Below are 20,703 nucleotides of genomic sequence, written 5' to 3' on the forward strand. Positions count from 1 at the left end.
TACAACTCCCCACGTCCTCTCTTGTCTAGATACCAGTTTCAGCTCTTCAACAATAATTGCCGCCACATCAGGACAAAACTGATCTGCCATACCGTAGTAAGTCCACTGCAGTCCAGTACGAGTGCACTGGCGGCGCATTCCTTAACCTCACCCCGTCTCGCTGCAATACTCCCCCATCCTCGACGCTATTTAAGTCCAGTACGAGTGCACTGGCGGCGCATTCCTTAACCTCACCCCGTCTCGCTGCAATACTCCCCCATCCTCGACGCTATTTAAGTCCCCATATCCTCAACCTTGTCGCCATCTGCTCTCGCACCAGTTCGTCAGCTGGCATCCCATTCTTCTCACAATGTCTCTCACGCCCCTATTTTCCTTTCTCCTCTTTCTCCTCTTCCCTCTCTCGCTCGCCACCCAATTCCCACTTCCTTCCGGGGTGCAACCGGAAGGTGTCACCTTCGCCCGTGGCTCCAACTATTTCGCCGCGGACATCCGCTCCGGCTCTATCTTCCTTGTCGATGTCGCCTCCGGCCTCGTCACCACCGCAGTGGCCCCGATCCCTGGCCGCATCGGCGGCGGCATTGACGCATCAAAGGACAGGCTCTTTGTCGCCGGAGGTGGCTCCTTTCTCCCTGGGGTAGAACCAGCATTGCACGTCTACGATATCCCCACTGGCACACCCATCGCCACATGTCCAACAGGTGGCGGCAGCCTTGTCAATGACGTTATCGCCGACAAAGACTTTGCCTTTTACACAGACTCGTTCCGTGGCGTGGTATACAAGTTATCCATTTCCGCTCTCCCTCGTTGCCGCTTCGAAACCATACCCCTCCCTACCCCGGCTTTCAAACCTGAAGCCGGTGTCTTCCGTGCGAACGGGATCGTAAAGTACAAGGGTGGCCTCATCGTCGCCAATTCAGAACTTGCCGCACCCTTTTTCATAGACATTCTCAACGGCAACAAGGCGCAGAGAATCCTTCCTAATGGCACTACTGAAGGCATCGATGGCCTGGACATCGTGCGCATGAAGGGTGGGTCACTCTTGTACGTCACCCAGAACAGTCTTAACCGCGTGTCGGTGTGGAAGCTGAGCATCCGTGGACGTCGGGTGTCTGCGAAATTCGTTAAAAATATCACATCATCCGGATTTAACGTCCCTACTACCGTTGCTGTCAAGAAGAATACGCTCGTGGTGGCCAACGCGGCTTTTGGCAGCGTGCCGCCGACCGGACCTATTGACGACGACGTAAGGCTGAACATAACAGCAATTCATATCTAAAGCGATATCAGTTCGGAGGACGCTCTGGCAAATGAGAGAGTATGTGCAGAATCGCAGCACTGTGAGTGATGATTTTGGCTTGCCTGCTTGGTGGTGAGAGGATTCAGTCTCTGGTAGGGATGTTTGAAAGGATGAAGGGAAGCCGAAGTGGCGACGTCCTTCAAATCCGTCAATAGCTTCCCTTGTTCTTCTGATCTTCTGAGGTTTCGGCCTGCACCTTTTTTTGTGTTTGAATTAGATTGCACGCGCTGCAGTTATGAAGTTAAACAACCACATGGAACAGAAGATTTCTTGCATGGAGGGATACTGTAAAGTTAACTGTACATTCATCTACTATAGTGTCTATCGGACTGTTATGGTTAGTCCTCATATGAGGACAAAAGTTATTTTTATTTTTTCCAGACAACGCATTAACTTCTGTGTTTTTTTGCAAATAGAAGTCCATCGCCACAGGTAAAGCATTTTGCTCGTCAATTTTAGCGGAAACCAATTCGTTGACGCACATAAAGCTGTTCAAAAGAAAACGTCGGCTTACAATGCGCATTTTTCTTTAAGCTAATTTTATACCAGTAGCATAGAAACATTGTGTTGAGTGCTTTCTGTTCGGTTCTAACTTTAGAAATTTTTTTGGAATGGGTCAACCTGCCAAAGAAAAATAGAACCCGTGGACATCAAAGTTGAAAAGAAATAAAATTCGCAGTTTTGTATGTTATGTTAACGCTTGGTCGGATGGAGACTAGTAGCACTAAAGTACTTGTAAATATTCTGCTAATCTTCTTTTTCTGTGGGCACGCTTCACGACGTTTATCGCTCGCTTGGTCTCTTGCCTTCGATGCATGATTTAGGAATAACTTCAACATATCGAGATGTTCCCGTCTCTGAGCAGTAAGGTGTCACCACCACAACAAAAACCATGATCGACTCACTGTACCACACACTCCAAAAAAATATATAGTGAAACGAATGGGACGACCGACCCCCTACCTCAACTGGAAAATTCGGTACGTCCCAGAGGGGATACACATTTCGCAACCCTCCCACATTGACAGCGTCGTAACGCTCCTCGCCCAAACAGGTTGCAATCGCCGATCCATCAGAACCGCCGTCAGGTTCTTCCTCTTGACAGTGATCTTGAAATCTTCAAGGGCAGACTACCGGATGAAATCCATTTTATTGTGTTCAAATTGTAGATTTCCTCAGGGGTGCAAAACATTAAACTAAAACTCACTAGCTAGACTGAATAAGCCCTTGTTAAAGTGATCAATTTGTGAACAGCGTGCTTATGCATTATCCAGAATTCTGCTTGCGAGATACTTGCTTGTTCCACTCAATTAACCACTCCTTCGTCTTTCTCAGTCCGTACCAGTCGTGCTCGAAAGCTGAGACTGGGTTGACTTTAGATGCTGCGTCTGCTTCCTTATCGAAGAACCCGCCGTTTCCCCTCTTTGTCAAAGTCTCACCTACAGGGCGGCACGAGTCGAAGTCGATGATGGTCGCTGTGCCGTCTTTTTTCACGAAGATGTTAAAGGGGCATATATCATTGTGACAGTATCCCAAGCTGTGCAAGTGCTCAATCCCCTTCCTCACATCATCTATGAACTTTTCGACGTTCACTGGTTGACGTAGCCCCATAAAATCGACGCACCGCTCGTAGAAGAATCCCGTGATTCGATTACCTTGCACGCGGCATCCCAAAAACTTCGCGATATTGGGATGCGGTGAGTGTCGCAGCACCTCACACGCCCGAGCTTCCACCAGGAAGTCATCCTTCACCATCTTAAGCTCCTCGAGATATTCAGGGAAAGGAACAACCAGGGGCGGTTTCTTGAGGAAGATGCCCTCCGATGGCTCCAACGAAGCTGCTGTGAAGTGCCCAGGGTCAAATTTAGGAAATATGTCCTTGAACATGTGCCGCCCGGCGCTCTCTTTCAGTTTCTCAAGGTCGATCATGTCAAGCCTTGCGCTCATGTCGTCTGGCATGAGGTGTTCTTCATCCTTCTCAGTGGAACCTAAAAGATTGATATAGTATCGATGCGTAGTATACCTCTTCAACATTGTCTTCCTCTCCAAAAACAATATTCAGTCCCAAGAGATTGCGTCTCCCGGATCCATCCTTCTCGAATATGGCCTCACTGTCCATTGCGCTCTCGAAAACCTTCATTGTAGATCCAGCTGATCGTCAATGACCAGGAATGAAACAGCGATTTCAGGTAGCAACCACCGCCTGAGACGCCATGGTTTGTTGGTGTGGTGCAGGTCGGCCAGGTTTTATACGGCGAATTTTTTGAGTGGGAAAACAAAACACTGCTCCCTCACCCTTTCGCCCGGCCCCCTCCAAACGCAAACTCCTGACCCCCGCAGGTTGGCACTGTCATCGCTATTCTCCTTCAATCCGGCGACAATGCCAAGTGATATTTTTCGCCAGCGCTCAGCGTAAGGGGATGTACAGCAATCCCTCTTGGATCCATGGCCCAGGCCCGGATCGTCTCATCCTCGTGAACAGTTATAGCGTCTTCGCCGATTCGTGAACAGCCTATCCACGAAACTTCCTTGCCATCGTCATGGGGGTTTCCGGCATTTGCAGATTCCCATCCCCGAAGGACACCGTTCCTTGATACCGGTGGTAGTTCCAACCACATTGTCCTCTTCAGTCTGCAACAATAACCTTGATTCCAGTTCATCCCTCAACAACGTACACAAGAATGCCCTTTCATTGCAAACACCCCAGGCCACCACTTTTCCCCCTCCCGTCCCAACACTCGTCCCGCAAACGCGCCCACCGCATGCCAATAAACGATGCAGAAACTGCAGGCTAGTGAGGCATGGCGTTATTGTCTTCACCCACGGCCTCTTCGCATCCCGTTCGATATCCGCTGTACACTCCTGCAACAGAGTCGATTCATTTATAGTACTAAGCAACCGCGCATAGACCTGAAACCACACTTCATCCGCCTGGAAGGACACGATCTATGGAGCTGTTTGAGCGCGCAATCGAGAAGGGTGACGACGTCAATGTGATGGTGAACCTCGGTGTTTTGCTCGAAAAAGGTGCAGAAGGTGTGGAACGTGACGCGGTACGAGCTGTGGCATTGTATGGCCGTGCAATGGCGAAAGGAAATTCCGGTAACGCGACTTGGTATTTTGCGATGACGTTGAGGGACGGAGGGCAAGGGATGGAGCGCAATGCAGTGCGTGCGGTGGAGCTGTTTGAGATGGACATCGAGAAACAGAAGCAGAGCTGGTCAATGGTGCGTCTCGGAGACATGATGCAGGACGGGGCGGACGGGGTGGCCCGCGACAGGGGTCGAGCGATAGAGTTGTACGAGATGGCGGTCGAGGAAGACAACAACGCAGAGGTGGTAGCCCAACTTGCGGCGTTGCGGCGGGACAGATCGAATAGCAGTACGAATAGCAGTACGCCGGACGAAGGGTGAGAGTGAGAACGGAGGAAGTGGGGGCGGGATTGAAGGCGAGGGGGGAGGAACCACATACAAACTTGTACTGTACTCTTCCGGTACCCCTCGGGTACCATAGGTAGGCGGCAATGTAACATATTTTTGGTGTAATTGTTTTGGGTGTAATTATTATTAGATATGACAACAGTAACACGTGTACAGTAGTGCATTCGTCATCGCTGCCGATGGCCTCGTCCTTCAGCCGGAGAGGAAGACAGGGAAAAGGGAGGACGACAGAGCCGGACGGCAGAGTCGCCGGCGAGTCTCCGACACCTGTAGCCAACGTCGACTCGATGTTAATCGAAAACACTCATCTGTACGCTAGCGATACTCTGTTTCCATTAAAGGCAGAGTAGCCGAATCCAACGGTCGCCCGGTTTAGCCCATCCCTCAGTCGGCCTCCGACAGCTCCGCCGCACCGGCTTACCACTCCGCCTCATGACCGTGGCCGCAGCAGCCTCAAGCGGGGAACGGCAACAAAAGATCCTTCACACCGCGTCCACACCGCGTGGCAACACGCCCGCCGACGCCCGTCAAAATCGGGTCCCCCCCCAAAGATCCTTCTCGGTCTCATTGCAAATATTTCCTACATGCCACGCCCGCCGCCCCCACGCACTATCTTCGTCTGCAGGGCTCCGTGGCTCACCGCCTGCCAGATAGCCTTCGCCGTCTCGCTGCCGACTCAGCGCGCACGTCACGTGTTGCGACCCATATGCCGCGCTCTGCCGCGGCGGCGCAAGACGCTGCGCGCCTGCATTACTAATCCCCTAATCCCCTAAGGTGTCACTAAGTTGTGAACCTCTAGGTCTTCCCTCGCGCTAAAGTAACACCTGCATCTTTCACAGAAAATGTTCTTTCTCAGACTTCCTACCTTCCTAGTAGAACCTTCCGCACATTTTATCTCCCGTCACCATATCGCAGTACTATGCTTGCTTTCTAAACTGCCTTGTAACAAGGAAAAAATTCCGGTACTGATATTTCCCTCTAAGGAACTCTGATCAAGGTCACTGCGTTTATTTCGCACCATGAAACGGGTAAAGTCCTTCATATATTGTTCCAAAGTAGGAGGGAACGAGCATTACGCAATTTCACATCCACATCAGGGTACACAGACAACGATATGTAGGGAGCAAAGCTAATGGTCGCTGTCCAATGCTTTTATTTGGACACACATGACAGCGTACCTAAAAACGATGACGTCGCCTCTGGACAGGTCGTTAACCCCTTTTAAAACGATATAGCATGGTTTTGGAAACCCCAAAAAGCCGTCGTTGTAATAGAAATTATTCACCTGTGTCTCACGAAGCTCCGATCTTGGATTTTAACGAATGTCTAATGTACATAGGAACTGTAAAAAACGTTGCAAGCGGTCGCCCTTTCGCACCATAAACGTGAAACAGGAACCTATCTCAACCCAATGTTCATAAGCGAAGAAAAACGGCCGTTGCCCCTCAGACGCAATTTTTGAAATTGCTCTATTGTATCGCTTCAACATTACACCCCACCCACCCGCTTCTTCATATGATGTTTTTACTTCACTACTGCTGGACGTGAAATTGATAATGCCTGGGGAAGGATGAAGAAACGTGAAAACCCGTTGCTGAAGTCCACCAACCCATGCTTGTGCATGTTTCCAACTTTCTTCTACTGCGTATTTAAGTATTTAACTGAGCACATGGAAATGTCGCAGACACTCTCCCTCAAGCAATATTCATCACACACAATCAACACCACCCAACACTAAATCATTCCAATCTTTTCAAAAGCACCCACATCCATTGCACCACAGGAACATGTCTGCATCTAGAAACAGTAGTAGTAGAGGGGCTGGACCCTCCAAATTTGACTGCTCGAGGTGCCGCAGAATCTTTACAACCAGGGAAAAACTCCGGGAGCATTGCCTTATAGAGATTAATTGTGCACAAAAGGGATCAGGCGGAAACGCAAGCGAGGCGTCGGGTTCTATATTCAATGGCTTATCCTCCTTCCAAAGCCTGCCGAGCATATCTCATTCCAGTCGTGACACTAGACGTGGAAGCAAGCTCCCACCAGGAGCTATATTCGATGGCTTATCCTCTTTCCAAAGCCTGCCTAGCATATCTCATTCCAGTCGTGGCACTAGACGTGGAAGCAAGCTCCCACCAGGAGCCCTATCTGAGACTCAAGAGCTTTTCAAATGCGATACGTGCTACAAGTCATACAATGGGCGTCGAGCTCTCGTGACCCACGTTCGTAACGTCCACAGTAGTAAGAAACGGTGTTCCTATTGCAACGCGGGCTTCGTGACGAGTGGAGGACTGCAAAGACATGAGCGGCGTGAACATCAGCCTGGCCAGGAGCACAAATGCCAGACCTGTGGTCTTAGATTTGCTGGTACTAGAAGGCTGGAGTTTCACAAACGAGATATGCATTCGGAAACAGCAGATTTTTCTTGCAAGCATTGCAAAGAGTCTTTCTCGAAGAGAAGTAGGCTTAGAGCTCACATGGAAAATGAACACGATGGAGGATATATTTTTACATGCAAATTATGCCCAAAGTCGTACGGAAAGCGCACTCGGATTCAGCGTCATGTGCGCGAAGTTCATGACAAGAGAAGGCCAAGCCACGAGCACTACTCTGAAAGGAAAACTAGTTAATACGAACAAAGTACAGTAACAAAACTTCTAGCTGCTTGTCTTCTCCTACAAACTGCCTTCTTCTTGAATTTTTATCTGCCTAGCGGGAATTTCAAACTTAATTCGTTGTTTTTCTTTTGCTAGCGTCTCCGCGCGAAGACCGTTTTATTCTGCACTGCATGTACAGATGCAGTCTCAGAGCCGGTTCTAACTCAAAAGAAATCTTGATCAATCGCCTTCACAATATCATGGAGTTACCTGCAGCCTATTAATTGGTTAGTTCGATGTTAATCTTTTTTTGACATCGAAGCAAAAATCAGAAAGGGAGGTGTGATTGCCCTGGCCTGCTTGTAGCGTGAGGAGTGCCGCAAGTGGCAAGCATCAACCCAGCTCAGGAAACATTGAGGATCGGTTTTTAGAGGCATCTACTGCAGGGAGCGATTCTTTCTTTTGTCTGAACTTCCACACATCTCTTTCCCTTTTCATTTGTATTTGCGCCGAACCTCCCGCCCCTTGCGGTTCTCCATTAGTGGTGCTTTTAGCTATTGCGATTGCATGAAAATGGAAGGATTGCCGAAGCGTTCCCCCCGGTGGCGTGCAGGGGATAAACCATTCTTAACAACTCCAACGCAACGCGACGCTCCAAGCGCTCCTGCGCCCTTTACTGAGCTGTGATGGGTTGCTGTGGACAGAGGGAGCTCGCCAAAATCTCTGGAAACCACTGCAAGGAGAGCAGAAGCTCCTGCGGAAGGTCCCGTCGTTGAAGTTCAACTGCCGCCGAGGGCGCTGTTTGAACATGTGCACGACGGACATGACATCCGCATGAAGAATAAGCTTTTCTCATTCTTCGCAAGGAAAGCCATGCGGGCAAATGGGGAAATTGGAAAAGAATGGAAGCGTCGTACATCAGGAAACAAGATGGAATTGGTGTACCGAAACTGTAGCGGGAACTCTCGAACGGAACTGAACTTCAAGCTGATGGAAGTGATGTTCTTTCTTTCTGCTAGCATTATAACTCTCCTCTACTTATACTATTTGCTGCATTGTAAGGCTCTCCAATAATTCTCCGATAACTCTCCGATAACTCCCCTGGTGTGCGACATGAAATAATATTTCTTGTCTATGCAATATTCGTGCACTCTCCCTTGCTCATTATGCAATATTCGTACACTCTCCCTGAATCATTTAGAATAATAATTTGAGAGTCACATATGACACGTTGCACTAATGCCTCCTCCTTGGAATGACGTCCGCGTCATTCATTTCGTTTTCCAGCAAGTAATTTTGGAGCTGTTCATTGATTGTCCCATCGGCATCCACGGGATTGCGCAAAGGTTCCCACGTAGATTCATGAGAAGGTTGCCCCTTCCACTGAACTAGGAACTGCATTCCTCTGCCGCGTCGACGATGCTGCAAGATCGTCTCGACATATTATTCTGTTCCTTCGGTGAGTTGAACCGGCAGTGGTGGAGCCGGCTTTGAGACAGATAGCTCTTCGGGTTGTTCGTAGTATTTGTCGGTGTACGATACATTGATGACGGGATGTGCCTTGAAGCTCGGAGGGAATTTCAAACGGACTGCATTGGGACCTACAAGCGCGACAATCTCAAACGGTCCTAACTGCTTTGCTTGCAGCTTCACGGAAACTTGGCCCCTATTATATGAATCTCGTAAGAACTTGCTCTTCACCATGACCTTGTCCCCAATAGTATAATTATGCGGTCGAAAATGCTTCTCCGCGTGCCGCAACTGTTGTTTCCGAGCGTGCTGATATGCTCGCTGTGCATCCTTAAACGTTTCTCTTAAAATGACTTGTAATTCTGAGACTGCTTGTACGGGAGAGCTCTCATTGCACAGAAAGTGCAAGGGATGCCGAGGCTCGCATCCAAGATCCAAGAAAAAGGAGTGTACCCAGTAGTGTCGTGGACGGATGAGCTGTAAGCAAATTCTGCAGTAGCAAGTAGCTGATCCCAGTTATTCTGATGATAATTGCAGAACAGACGGAGATAAGTCTCGAGCATTTTGTTCATGACCTCAGATTGACCATCCGTCTGAGGATGGTTGCTTATTGACATCCTCAACTGCACGCCGAGCAGCCTATTCAGGTTCTTCCAAAACTCTGAAGTGAACTTGGGGTCGCGGTCGCTAACCAGAGAATCCGGCAAACCGTGAAGTCTGAATACGTGCTCGTGAAAGTCCTTGGCCGCTGTGATTGCGTCGTCGGTCGATGAACAGGGAACAAAATGCGGTCTCTTTGAAAACCGATCAACGTGGGTCGTGATTGCGTCATAACCGGACTTCGTCTTTGGCAGCTGTGTAATGAAAGCGAGCGACACACTGCCTCATCGACGGTCTGCCAGCTCAAGGATATGTGGTGTTGTGAATGGCTTCTGATTGGATACCTTATGTCTCTGGCATTTGTCACACCCCCGTACGTACCTCTTGATGTCCCGCACCTTCTTGTTCCAATGAAACTGCTCAAGTCGTTTCAGCGTCTTTGCAAGTCCGAAGTGCCCAGAGACAGGTGCGTCGTGAGCTATTTTAAGCAGCTCCTTCACTGCCGTCAGTGGAACGCAAATTTCCCCAGACGTTAATTTGAGTAAACCACCCTGTAGTGCGTATCGAGACGTTTTTGCATCCTTGCCATCCTGTAACCTGGTCAGAATGGGGCCAAAATGCTGATCCTCTGAAGGGCAGGTCACATCCAGGGATTCAGGGAGATCTCTTGTAATGACAGAGACGTTTGATAGTAGTGCCGAGAGATCTGAATCAACGTGTGGAGCTCGTGACAATGTGTTTCCAAGGACACGTACCTTGCCCTTCTGTAACGTGATAGGGAATATGCCGAAGTTTGTAAGCGTGCCCACCACACCGATTCTCCATTCGACTAAGGTTTTGCTTTGTAAAAAGGTACTTCAAAACTTGATTATCTGTAATAATCTCGAATGAGGATCCCTCCAGGTAACATCTAAAATGTTCAAGAAACCCAATCAACCCAAGCAGTTCGCGGTCATTAGCGGAATAGTTCTGTTGCGCGTTGTTGAGTTTTCTTGAAAAGTAGGCAACCGCATGTTCTTCCCGTTCACAATTTTTGTAAGTGTGCCGCCAATAGCTGTCTGATAAACATCTATGTGCCCACGAAATGGTAGCGTCTAGTTTGTATGCCTCAAGACCGGCGCATGCGTTAGTCGTTGTTTCAGTTCTTCGAAGGAAGTCTGACAGCTGGCATCCCAGTCGCTGATGTTCTTCCCTTTCTTCGTAAGCTCGGTTAGAGGCAGCGCAATTTTGCTGAAGTCTTTAATAAACCGCCGGAAGAAGGAAACAAGCCTGACGAACGATCGGATCTCCGAGACAAAGGATGGCGTCGGCCAGTCCTCGATGATATGAATCTTCGCCGGGTTGACCTTCATCCCATCCTCCCCCACAACCACTCCAAGTAATTCAACCTCCTTCTTCATAAAGTCGCACTTTTGAGGGGAAATATAGAGCTTGTGAGAACGTAGCCGGTCTAGTACGGATCGAACATCTCCAAAGTGCTGCTCTGTTGTCTCTGAAAAAATGAGTATGTCATCCATGTAAACAACTCAGCATTTTTCAGCCAGTCCATGTAGGACCTCGTTCATTAGAGCCACAAACGTAGCAGGTGCATTTCAGAGGCCCATCGGCATAACGAGAAATTCATACTGCCCATACTTTGTGTTGAAGGCGGTCTTCTCGACGTCTTCGGGTCGGATGCGTATCTGGTGGAAACCGGTTTTTAAATCCATTTTTGTAAACAACTTAGCACCTCCCAACCTGACATACATTTCATCCGGCCGCGGAATCGGTGTGCTACTGCGCTTTGTAATCCTGTTCAGTCCTCTGTAATCCACCACCCCGCGAAGGGGCTTCCCAGAAGTCTTCACAAAAAACAAGGCCGCGCCAAAGGGGCTCTTCCTTGGTCGGATGACCTTTCTATTCAACAGGTCGATCAGGTACTCTCGTGTAGCTTCAAGTTCTTGGGGAGAAAGGCGATACAGACCCCGGTGCGGACTCTTCTGGTGAGGGTCGATGACGATCGCATGGTCGACACTACGTTCCGGTGGAAGCACTTTAGGGAGCTTTGTGCGGAAGACGTCCTCATACTCATCCAATTTTTTGCGCAGCCGGTCATCCATCCTCTCCATCGTATCTGTGTTCTGCAGGAGAGAATTGATTTCCGGCACCCCAAAGACGGCTACATTCGTGCTCTTCTTGCCCTTCCGAAAAACTCGCTTGAATTGTTTGATGTTTCATGTTTGTTACGGACAATTTTTCGCTGTTTTCTGCTTTTGTTTCATACAGTACTTCTCCATTGATGCTGACGGATCTCGATTCGTAACATGTCTTTGGCTGGACGTCTCTATGCCAGGGCATCCCCAATATCATATTGTAACGGACTTCTGCCAAGACAAATCTCGATACGTAAGTGTGATTTCCACTTTTGACTTGTACTTATTCGACAACTTCACAGCTATGTTCGCCGTAGTGTTCTGACGAATGGTTCACGGCTATGCTCTCCTTCACTTGAGTTATGCGATAGAATTTTCTATGTTCCCACCAATAAGAGCGAGACATAATGTTAGTGTTCGCCCCATCGTCTTTCAGCAGCTCGGCCGGAACTCCATTCGCCGTTCCCCCAAAAAGACAATTAAGGGTTCAAAGGGGATTTCTTGTCCATTTCGAAATTCGTTGGACTGCACTCCGAGCAACCTGATCAGTCTTCGGGGGCTCCTGTGCCAGCAACGACGTTGCCCTGGTTCCGTAATGATCCGTGTTCTCAGATGCAAGACGAGTTGTTACCTGATCCGTGTCAGGGGTTCTATGGCCTTCTGTTTGCTCATGCGGGCCATTGCGTAATATGGAATGATTTATTCCGTACTCGTTCGATGAGCTCACTCTTCCCCCTGGTTTGCGTCAGACTCAATCACTTTTGCCTCTCCCATGAGGTTCGAAATTAAATCCATATTGCTTGCCACAAATCGTCTGTCATCATTCTTTTTACGTAGTGGGCATGTGCGGATAGAACATCCGGTCTTGTGACAGTAAAAGCATGCATTGTTGCCGATATCCTCTTCTCTCTGGCGTTGTTTCTTTGTTTTTGCAACCCTGGTCTTAGAGATGTCCGTGGGAACAGAACTTGCACTGGAGGGTAAAACACTGGCATAGTACGGTGATGAGGAAGCGGAACTAGTGTACTTTGTGCTGTTTCCTTTGGCTGCTTCGACATTTGAGGCGTCCGTCATGAACTGACTCAGGTCCTGATAGTCTTTAGTACACAGCTCACTGCGAATGAAAGGCTTCAAACCGCGGCGGTACCTGTCGATTTTTTCATCTACAGAGATGCCGGGGATATCGATCAGTATTTTGAGAAACGTTTCGTTATAATGATAGACGGACTTTTGCTGGCACCAAACTGCAAGTTTGTCGCGGGCCAGCCGAACTTTATTGATAGGAGTAAACCTCTTCCGGAGTTTCACCTCTAGATCCTCCCATGTGGTTATCAAAACATCTGAACTGACTACTTGGTACCAATCATAAGCACTTGCAGATAGGTAACTAATGGCAACATTCATTCTCTGAACATGGGGAACTTGACTAAGATACAACTTCATGTGTCCAATAAACGAATCCAAGGACTAATTTGGCTTGCCTGAGATTGATTCCGGCTTGTTGATGAAAATCTTTTTGCCGGAGTTCTGGGCGAGGCCGAGCGCCTGATTCGCGGCCTGGGCTTCATTGCGTATCTGGTTCTGACTTTGCTACATCCCAGTGATCACGGTATTTGCAGCGTGTAGTTTTCTCTCCAATTCCTGGATATTGTGCTGCATCTGCTGCCAATGAGCCTGCATCTGATCACCCATGGTGCCTGAGATCTTCTAGCGATGCTACCAGTGTAGCGGGAACTCTCCAACGGAACTGAACTTCAAGCTGATGGAAGTGATGTTCTTTCTTTCTGCTAGCATTATAACTCTCCTCTACTTATACTATTTGCTGCAGCGTAAGGCTCTCCAATAATTCTCCGATAACTCTCCGATAACTCCCCTGGTGTGCGACATGAAATAATATTTCTTGTCTATGCAATATTCGTGCACTCTCCCTGGCTCATTATGCAATATTCGTGCACTCTCCCTGAATCATTTAGAATAATAATTTGAGAGTCACATATGACACGTTGCAGAAACTACCTTTTTGTGCTGCATAGGGAGAGGAAGCGAGTCTCATTTGAAAGCACTTGTGATAGTAATACAAAATGGAGCAGTTGGACGGAGTTTATAGAAGAATTTGAACAGCATGTATGCGATTTTGACAAACCAACTCCAGTCCAAATATTCGTACAGACCCTGAGTAGGTGTCTAGATCGAGGGTTGTGGGACAACGGAGAGCTTACTCTACAAAAAAGTCCTTCAAACATCCCCGCAAACGTGGTGTCTTTGTTCTCGATTTCTGAGTTTGGTAGGCTTTGTGTAACCCTGCGTGATGGTACTCCTTCTAGGAAAGCATTATTGGACTTTTACAAACATGCTCACGCTATACAACTTTCGCACAAATTTTACTCGGGATGACCTCTGGCAGATTATTGCCAGGCGCTTTAATGATCATTTTCTATCATATGAACAGGATATCTCCACGTCTGTGCCGGAATTATGTCCCTCGGAGCTCTCAATTTGCGAAAGATCTTCTGAAAAGTTGAAGAATCTCTATCAAAGGACACAATGCACACAATGTATGTCTAAACAACGATTTGTGGATTACCGTAGGTCGGGACACAACGATCCGTAGAAATTCCATAATATTTTAGGGCCGCATGACAAGGAAGGTAACGTTGCCGTAATGGATATGGAGTGGGTCTGGATTTTTGTGGTATGCCGGTTGGACACTAAGGAACTGTGGCAGAACGGCGGTTCAACATTAGATTTAGATTAGATTAATATGAGCCGCACGCGCACACACGTGTACAGCGCACATACCCCACCTGTACGGAGCGCGCGCACACACGTGCACACGTGTGCCACGCGTGTGGGAAGCGCCCATACCGGCATGTACTATACGTGTATGACACGTGTACAGGCAGCACGGGACAGCCCGCGCTGACTACCGTAGCCCTACAGTACAGTCCGTACTGTACTGTAGAATGATAGGATTGATTGTATATTAAATAACGGAGCGGACCGGCGGCGGTGAGTGGGACAAGCACGGACTTGTCCACGATCGGCCGCCTAGGTCCGTCTTCCAGCTTACCTAACACGCGCGATTCGCCTTCGGGCGCGTTAAACGGGACAAAGCGGGTAGGGCACACACGGGTACGCGAGGGAGCCTAGATCCGCCTCCGCCCGTCAGCGCTGGTACGTTACCCAGCGCTGCTCCGGGGCGTCGAGACGTAGATCTGCCCGCGCGTACGCTCGTCCCCGACCGTCCCGCTCTACCACGCTACCAGGGCCCGCTTCCCTGTCCCGTCAGCTGTGTGTTTCCCCGTCTTCTCGCCTTCCGAAAGGGCTGCGTCGAGCTAAGCATACACCCCTCTACGTTGGGGGGTGTTTATGCTACAAGAACCAGACCAGTTCTTGTTAGATGTAAGTTTAAAACATTTGAGGTTGGAATGGGAGAAGGCGGTATGAGTTCTGCATTGAAGCCTAGTTTAACGTCTGGCAAGAGAAGGCAGGTGCGTCCTATGAAGAGGCTGGGGAAGAAATTAAGGGAATGAGAATGGAGACAAAGGATCGCTGGGAAGAGGTGAAGGATAATCTGACAAATTAGCAGAGCACCACGGACGTAGCCGGGAAACCTACTCCGCTTTCCGACGAACTTGAAAAGGAAGACTGGTATGACATCATCGAGAAGCGCACAATGCGGTTGAAGAGGGGGAAAGACGCAGGGGCTGGCGAGGGCACTATTTAAATCTGCGAAAGGGGCTGTCGGAGGCTATTGAGAAGTTCAACAACTTGAGAAGTGATGAATAGTGACATATCGAACGTCCAGCTGCTCCATTAGACGAGGCGGCACGCTTTCATGGCAATCGCCTTCCTGGACTCGAACACGGGCAGCCTCTCCTAGAACCGGCCCCACGCCGCCTCTCCGCCGCCAGTGCCGGTCGAGTACGCGAAGACGACGTGCGACGAAGAAGAGGACGAACAACTGCCGCGCAGCGGACAGAGACAGAACCAGACGTTTGTTTCATTCCAGGCTCTCGCAGTGGCTCGTGGGGCTGCCCCGTGCGTCTATGACGTTGTTGACCGACCGTCTAACCCTGACGGAAGACGAGGGTGAGGTTATTAATGACTTTAGACGTCGCATTGAGTTCAAGAACGTCTTTTTCATCTACGTCTCATGTATCATCGACGACTTGGAAGACAATGCCAAGAGGGAGTGTCTGGAGAAATTACAACCTTGATGCCCCCCAGGCACAGCTCATGTGCTTGTCGGAACGAGCGTATACCGCAAAATTACCACGGTGCGTCTGATTGAGAGGTTTTACTATGTGCAGCAAGGTGAAGTTACTTTGGATGGATTAAACGTTCGCAACTTAAACGTCCTCTGGCTGCGTAGCCAGATGGCATATGTGGACCAAATGTCGACCATGTTCGCAATGAAGATCAGGGAGAACGGATTGCTTGGTGCTGGATTAGTTATGGAAGTTGAAAAAGCGAGAAGAAGACATTCATGCAGCGCTGGGAACCTACACACGAAGATATTGTACGGGCAGCAAAAAATGCAAATTCCCGCGACTGCATCATGAAGTTGCCGGTGCAGTACGGCACAATGCTCGGTGAGCATGGGTCCATGGTCAGCGGGGGGTGAGGGGAAGGCTGTGCGCGCGCGGCGCGGCCAGTGCGGCAGTCCACCCGCACGGGGCGCGTGCATGCAGTGGCTACTGAGGATGTTTGCGCATGCGCGGGGCTGTAGTGGCACGGCACGGCGATAGAAGAGGGCGGTGGCGTGCTAGGCGGGCGGCGAGTGTCGGGAGTGAGCGGCATTTACGAGGGTGCGGCGCGGCGCGGGGGAGATTTGGGGGCGCGGTGGAAGGGCTAGCGGCGGGCGCATCGCGGAGGGAGATGAGAGATTGTTGGTTCAGGGAGCGATGAAACGCGTGCGCGCGGCGGCCAGACCCGAGCGGTGTAGATACAAAAACTGGGCGCGGCGTAAGGCGGCGGAAGAGAGATTTCCGGCGGGCGGGGATGTCCAGCAGGCGAGGATGTCCGGTGGGAGGTGACAAGCGGTGGTGAGGGGGACGATGAGTGGGGTTGGGGCGGCCGATGTTGGGGGCGTGGGCGGCGACGGGCGAGAAGAGGAATTGGGGCGGCAATTCGAAACGGCGGTGCAACAATTGCATGGCGGCGCGCGTGTCCGCTGCAAAGCAACCGCTGCGCGGATCTGTCTGCGTCCGTTCGCTGTGCGCTCAGAGGTGGTGTGCATCGTGCCTGGCTGGAAACCATTTTTGCTCCCGAGATAAAATATCTTACGGCAAGACTGCGTGGCCACGCGCCGCGCCCGCCACCCCACGTATGTCTGCACCCGTGCTTCCACGAGCGCGCGAGCGGGCACGCCGAAGCGGCTTGTCCCAGAGCCGCGCAGAACGCCGACAGCTCGCGCTGTCGCGAGTGCGCGCCGGCGAGTCGTGCCGCGTACACCGTATCCTGCAACAGCGTGTGGAGCGCGCGGACCCCCGCCACAAATCTTTCATGCATCTCGCAGCCGCGCTTTCCCCTGTGCATGCTCCCCCGCCCCTGTGCTTGCCCCTCCCCGCCCATGCTCCCCCGTCCCCGCGCCTACTATATGCGCGGTCGATCGTGAACCAAATTGAAGCTTGGGGGAATCCCTGCCTTTCGTATTTGCCAAAAATTAACCTTAGAAGTGTAAAAAGACAGACGCAACGCCCTGCCCTGGGACCTGGTCTTTCATCCTGTGACAACTCAATGAGCGCCGTCGTTAACTCCTCAATATCGGAGGGTTTCCCCTTCTCGGCCTCGTCATCGCAGATAAAATTTCTGATCAATATTACGTCGATCTCCACATTCATCATCCATGTCAGGTCATCTGTGACCGAGCTTTGAGACGATGGAATCGTATTGGGCACACCAGCAACTCGCTCACATTTTCAAGAAAGCAGAAGAGATGCTTATTAAATACTACCGTCATGACATATTGAACCTACAACATGCGAAACGATTTAATTTCCCACCACCACCCCGCTCAATGCGGACGACCCATGTGGACGACTACTTTCTCTTAGTAATAGTTAACTTCCTACTTGTATGTTAAGGTCTAAGGATGCCACTGTCCTCCAGAAGCGCAGCCATCTTCTTCCTTCGTTTAGAAGCACCTCGCGCGAAGTCAGCCTCTGACGATTCTCGGAGTATTGTCACAATCTGCCAGTTCTCCCCTTTGACTACACGATACCAGTCATCTCTGTCTTCCCTCAATTTAGCAAGAGAATCGGAACTGTACCAATGAATACGGTGTTTCCGGCCATTTTGGTCAATACAAAAGTTTTGCAGCTTAATGGTGACAATAATTATTTCGATGCTGACTTCTAATGAAAATTCCATCTCCCGTAAAATTGTCCATTTCTTAACCAGATATCCAAAACCCAGTTCGATGTGCATACGCAGGCAGGATTGAAAATTTTGTAAGCGTCGCGGTATGGGTAGCCCTGGAGTAGAGAGGCAGGATAAGGGGTTAGCCCACTTTTTTCACATGCGTACACTTCGTTTTGTAGCAAACCTGTGGAGTGACACGCGCCTAAGTACGACACTGAATGTGCTGGAGAGCCATGTGTTGACCCCTTACACATTGCGGATGCAAGTACGAATCGATAGCGGGCATCCACGAGCGCCAGAACTAGTACAGAATAGCATCCTTCTCTGCAATAAAATCTTGCTGGATCGTGGCGGGTCTCTGGCTGCTTAATCTTGACACATATCCCATCCCATGCCTCTATGCATCCTTTCAAAGGATTCACGCTACTTTGTGAAACTTTGAACTCTTCGGCAAGCCGCTGCAGTTGATCTGGCACCCCAGAACGACTGGAAATGATAAATTCCGAAGCAGAGAAACCCTTGTGTCTGCGAAATTTTCGAACAATGCGGTTTTGCCAACGGTGTAGTGCTGCATCTCATCAAGGTAGCTGCCACCGACAAGAAGGCGCAATGTTACACCCAGTCGGCAGCGAGTTTCACAGTGTTTCGTGCCTCTCGTCTCCTTAGATCATCTCCCAGCGTCTCCAGCGGACCGTAAAAAGATTTCCTGGCCATTCGAAATGCACGCCCGAATTCTTTTTCTGTATAAAATGCAGTACTCTCCTCGAAATTTATACGCGTCCTTTGCCTTTCAGAGTTCACCCGCCGTGGCGCAGCCCAGTGTGTGCTTTTTCCATGCGCTGTAGTTGAAACCTTGCCTGCATGTGATTGACGGAATCCTATTTTAGAATGAAAGCAGCCACAGCCGCTAGTAGCATAGATTTTTATTTTTGCCATTGTCTTTCTGAAAAGCTTTTCTTTTGTAAGCAGTCAGAGCGACTCATCATAGAAAACACGGGACTCACCTAGAGAGAGAACGTCAACGGTAGTACGGGGTGTGGTTACGGCACGGTTTGGCTCGTCAAGACTGCTGGAAAGTGATTTTTCCGAACAGCCCTGGCGCCTTGCCAGTGCTTGCGCAGTTCTGTTGCTGTATGTAACAGTGGCCGGCGACATTTTCAGAAGTACCTATCATCCAGATCCGACCCGACGCCGTCCCGGCGACGTGCCCGGTACTGTACCCTAAACTCTTGTCGAGAGCGAAACGTAAAACTCTCGAACCGGAGTTTGAGCTCTGTACTCTTCTTGTCTCACAGAACTTTACTTAATATTTTCAATATAAAACCTCAGAAAGATGCCATGCTGGCAGCACTGCTGGCCGTCAAAAATAAACGTTTTGCGATGTGACTGCAAACTAGAACTAGGGGTCAGAGCTTTCCAGTTCATGTGAAGTAGTCTGCCTCAGTTCTCCTGTGTTGACGCAATCAGTACTGTTCCATATCCCTATTTGAAAATGCTTTGTTCGCTCTACTGTACACGAACAAAAATACGGGGCGAAGGTTCCCATGGTTTTCATTGTCTGAAGCGATACCTCCTCTAACTGAGAGGCGCCGGTTAGACGCATCAAACAGAGCAAGTTTGGGTGCAAGCAGGCAAGTATTGCGAGTTCGCTGTGCTGTTCAGTAACCTTCGACTTTGAGCTGTACGGGCCATGTTCACTGTACTGTACACCGCCGAAATCTTATAATTTGAGTTCAATTCATTTCCTTTTGGGGCGCCAGGACGAGATTTGTGATTTGAAATGCCCGTGCGTGCCCGGAGTGCATGAGATGCACAAATATGGGGTAAAAGTAGTCAAGTGAGGGAGAAAGGGCGCCAAAGTGCCCCCTCGAAAACCTCACGGTGCACACTGCAGTGTACAACCCGGCTAAATCGACATCTCCGAATGGCCGATGTTCACTACACTGTACACCACGGAAACTCGGGATATTATCTACGGGCCATCGACTATGGGTCTAAATATACAGAAAGTTACTTCCCATGAGTGTCACTACAGTAGACTGCTAACCGGTTATGTGGTCCTTTCCTAGAACTAAGTAGAGTAGAAGAGTTGAGAGGTAGAATTGTACAGTCAACAGAGTTGAAGTAGTGAACCTTGTACTATTTTATAGATCCCGCTGCGATATGAGCCCTCTAAGATCACTTACTTTAACTCGTAGCCACTCCCGATGTGGTTGAAATGGAGAGCCAGCCAATGCCCTTGTGAACGAGACTGTGCAGTTTTCAGCCGATGGCGTGTACAGTACTTGAATGTTTGCTCGCTGTACTAGTTCCCTTACATATTTGTACTTAATTCCGATATACTGTACGTTTCTGCAAGTCTCCAGTCCATTGTGCCTAAATTGTCCTGAAATTCACTGTTGGAGGCACATCGTGATGCACAACACCAATTCTTGAAGTAGTTCTCGTATCCCGACAACTTCCAAAACAAACATCAATTGAACGTTCTGCTGTTTATGGGCCCAGAAGGAGAATGCGCTCTTTATTTGCTCTCAGAGTCTAACGACTTTGCATGCTTCTCGCTGGTCTTGTATGTTCTTAACCGACTATGGAGGACAACAAACGTAGCCATAAATTGTATGCACGACCCTGTGAAGACTTTAATCTGTGGTCTGCAAGGCCATAGGCCGCCCTCGGGGCTCAGGAAGTGCTTATCGTCGTAAGAAATGATGGTATTTCAGACGAGACGCAAGAACTGGACGAAGACACTAAGCTAAAGGTTGCCAAGGCCCGAGCGATCATCATACAGGCCCTTCGGGCCA

General features: G+C 49.6%; 4 protein-coding genes; 2 read left to right on the forward strand and 2 right to left on the reverse strand.

Moving 5' to 3' along the window:
* The first annotated feature begins 349 nt into the window (after nucleotides 1-349).
* CHC_T00001619001 (hypothetical protein) lies at nucleotides 350-1,572 on the forward strand. XM_005712491.1 is given in 2 exon segments: nucleotides 350-1,276; nucleotides 1,277-1,572. The coding sequence occupies 1 exon segment, from the start codon at nucleotides 350-352 to the stop codon at nucleotides 1,274-1,276; it is 927 nt and encodes a 308-aa protein (XP_005712548.1). The 3' UTR covers nucleotides 1,277-1,572.
* CHC_T00001620001 (hypothetical protein) lies at nucleotides 1,572-1,733 on the forward strand. Its single transcript, XM_005712492.1, has one exon. It carries the CDS (start codon nucleotides 1,572-1,574, stop codon nucleotides 1,731-1,733), a length of 162 nt encoding a protein of 53 aa, XP_005712549.1.
* Nucleotides 1,734-2,563: 830 nt separating this feature from the next.
* CHC_T00001621001 (hypothetical protein) lies at nucleotides 2,564-3,331 on the reverse strand. Its single transcript, XM_005712493.1, has one exon. It carries the CDS (start codon nucleotides 3,329-3,331, stop codon nucleotides 2,564-2,566), a length of 768 nt encoding a protein of 255 aa, XP_005712550.1.
* Nucleotides 3,332-4,220: 889 nt separating this feature from the next.
* CHC_T00001622001 (hypothetical protein) lies at nucleotides 4,221-4,496 on the reverse strand. The gene has a single exon (XM_005712494.1). It carries the CDS (start codon nucleotides 4,494-4,496, stop codon nucleotides 4,221-4,223), a length of 276 nt encoding a protein of 91 aa, XP_005712551.1.
* Between the last annotated feature and the right edge of the window lie 16,207 nt (nucleotides 4,497-20,703).

Source organism: Chondrus crispus, genomic scaffold (assembly GCF_000350225.1).
Source record: "Chondrus crispus Stackhouse genomic scaffold, scaffold_105, whole genome shotgun sequence".
Lineage (NCBI taxonomy): Eukaryota > Rhodophyta > Florideophyceae > Gigartinales > Gigartinaceae > Chondrus > Chondrus crispus.

What these genes read in the sequence shown, in the direction of transcription:
- CHC_T00001619001 (XM_005712491.1), top strand. Translation starts at nt 350, where the DNA reads ATGTCTCTCACGCCCCTATTTTCCTTTCTCCTCTTTCTCCTCTTCCCT.
- CHC_T00001620001 (XM_005712492.1), top strand. Translation starts at nt 1,572, where the DNA reads ATGGAGGGATACTGTAAAGTTAACTGTACATTCATCTACTATAGTGTC.
- CHC_T00001621001 (XM_005712493.1), bottom strand. Translation starts at nt 3,331, where the DNA reads ATGTTGAAGAGGTATACTACGCATCGATACTATATCAATCTTTTAGGT.
- CHC_T00001622001 (XM_005712494.1), bottom strand. Translation starts at nt 4,496, where the DNA reads ATGTCCATCTCAAACAGCTCCACCGCACGCACTGCATTGCGCTCCATC.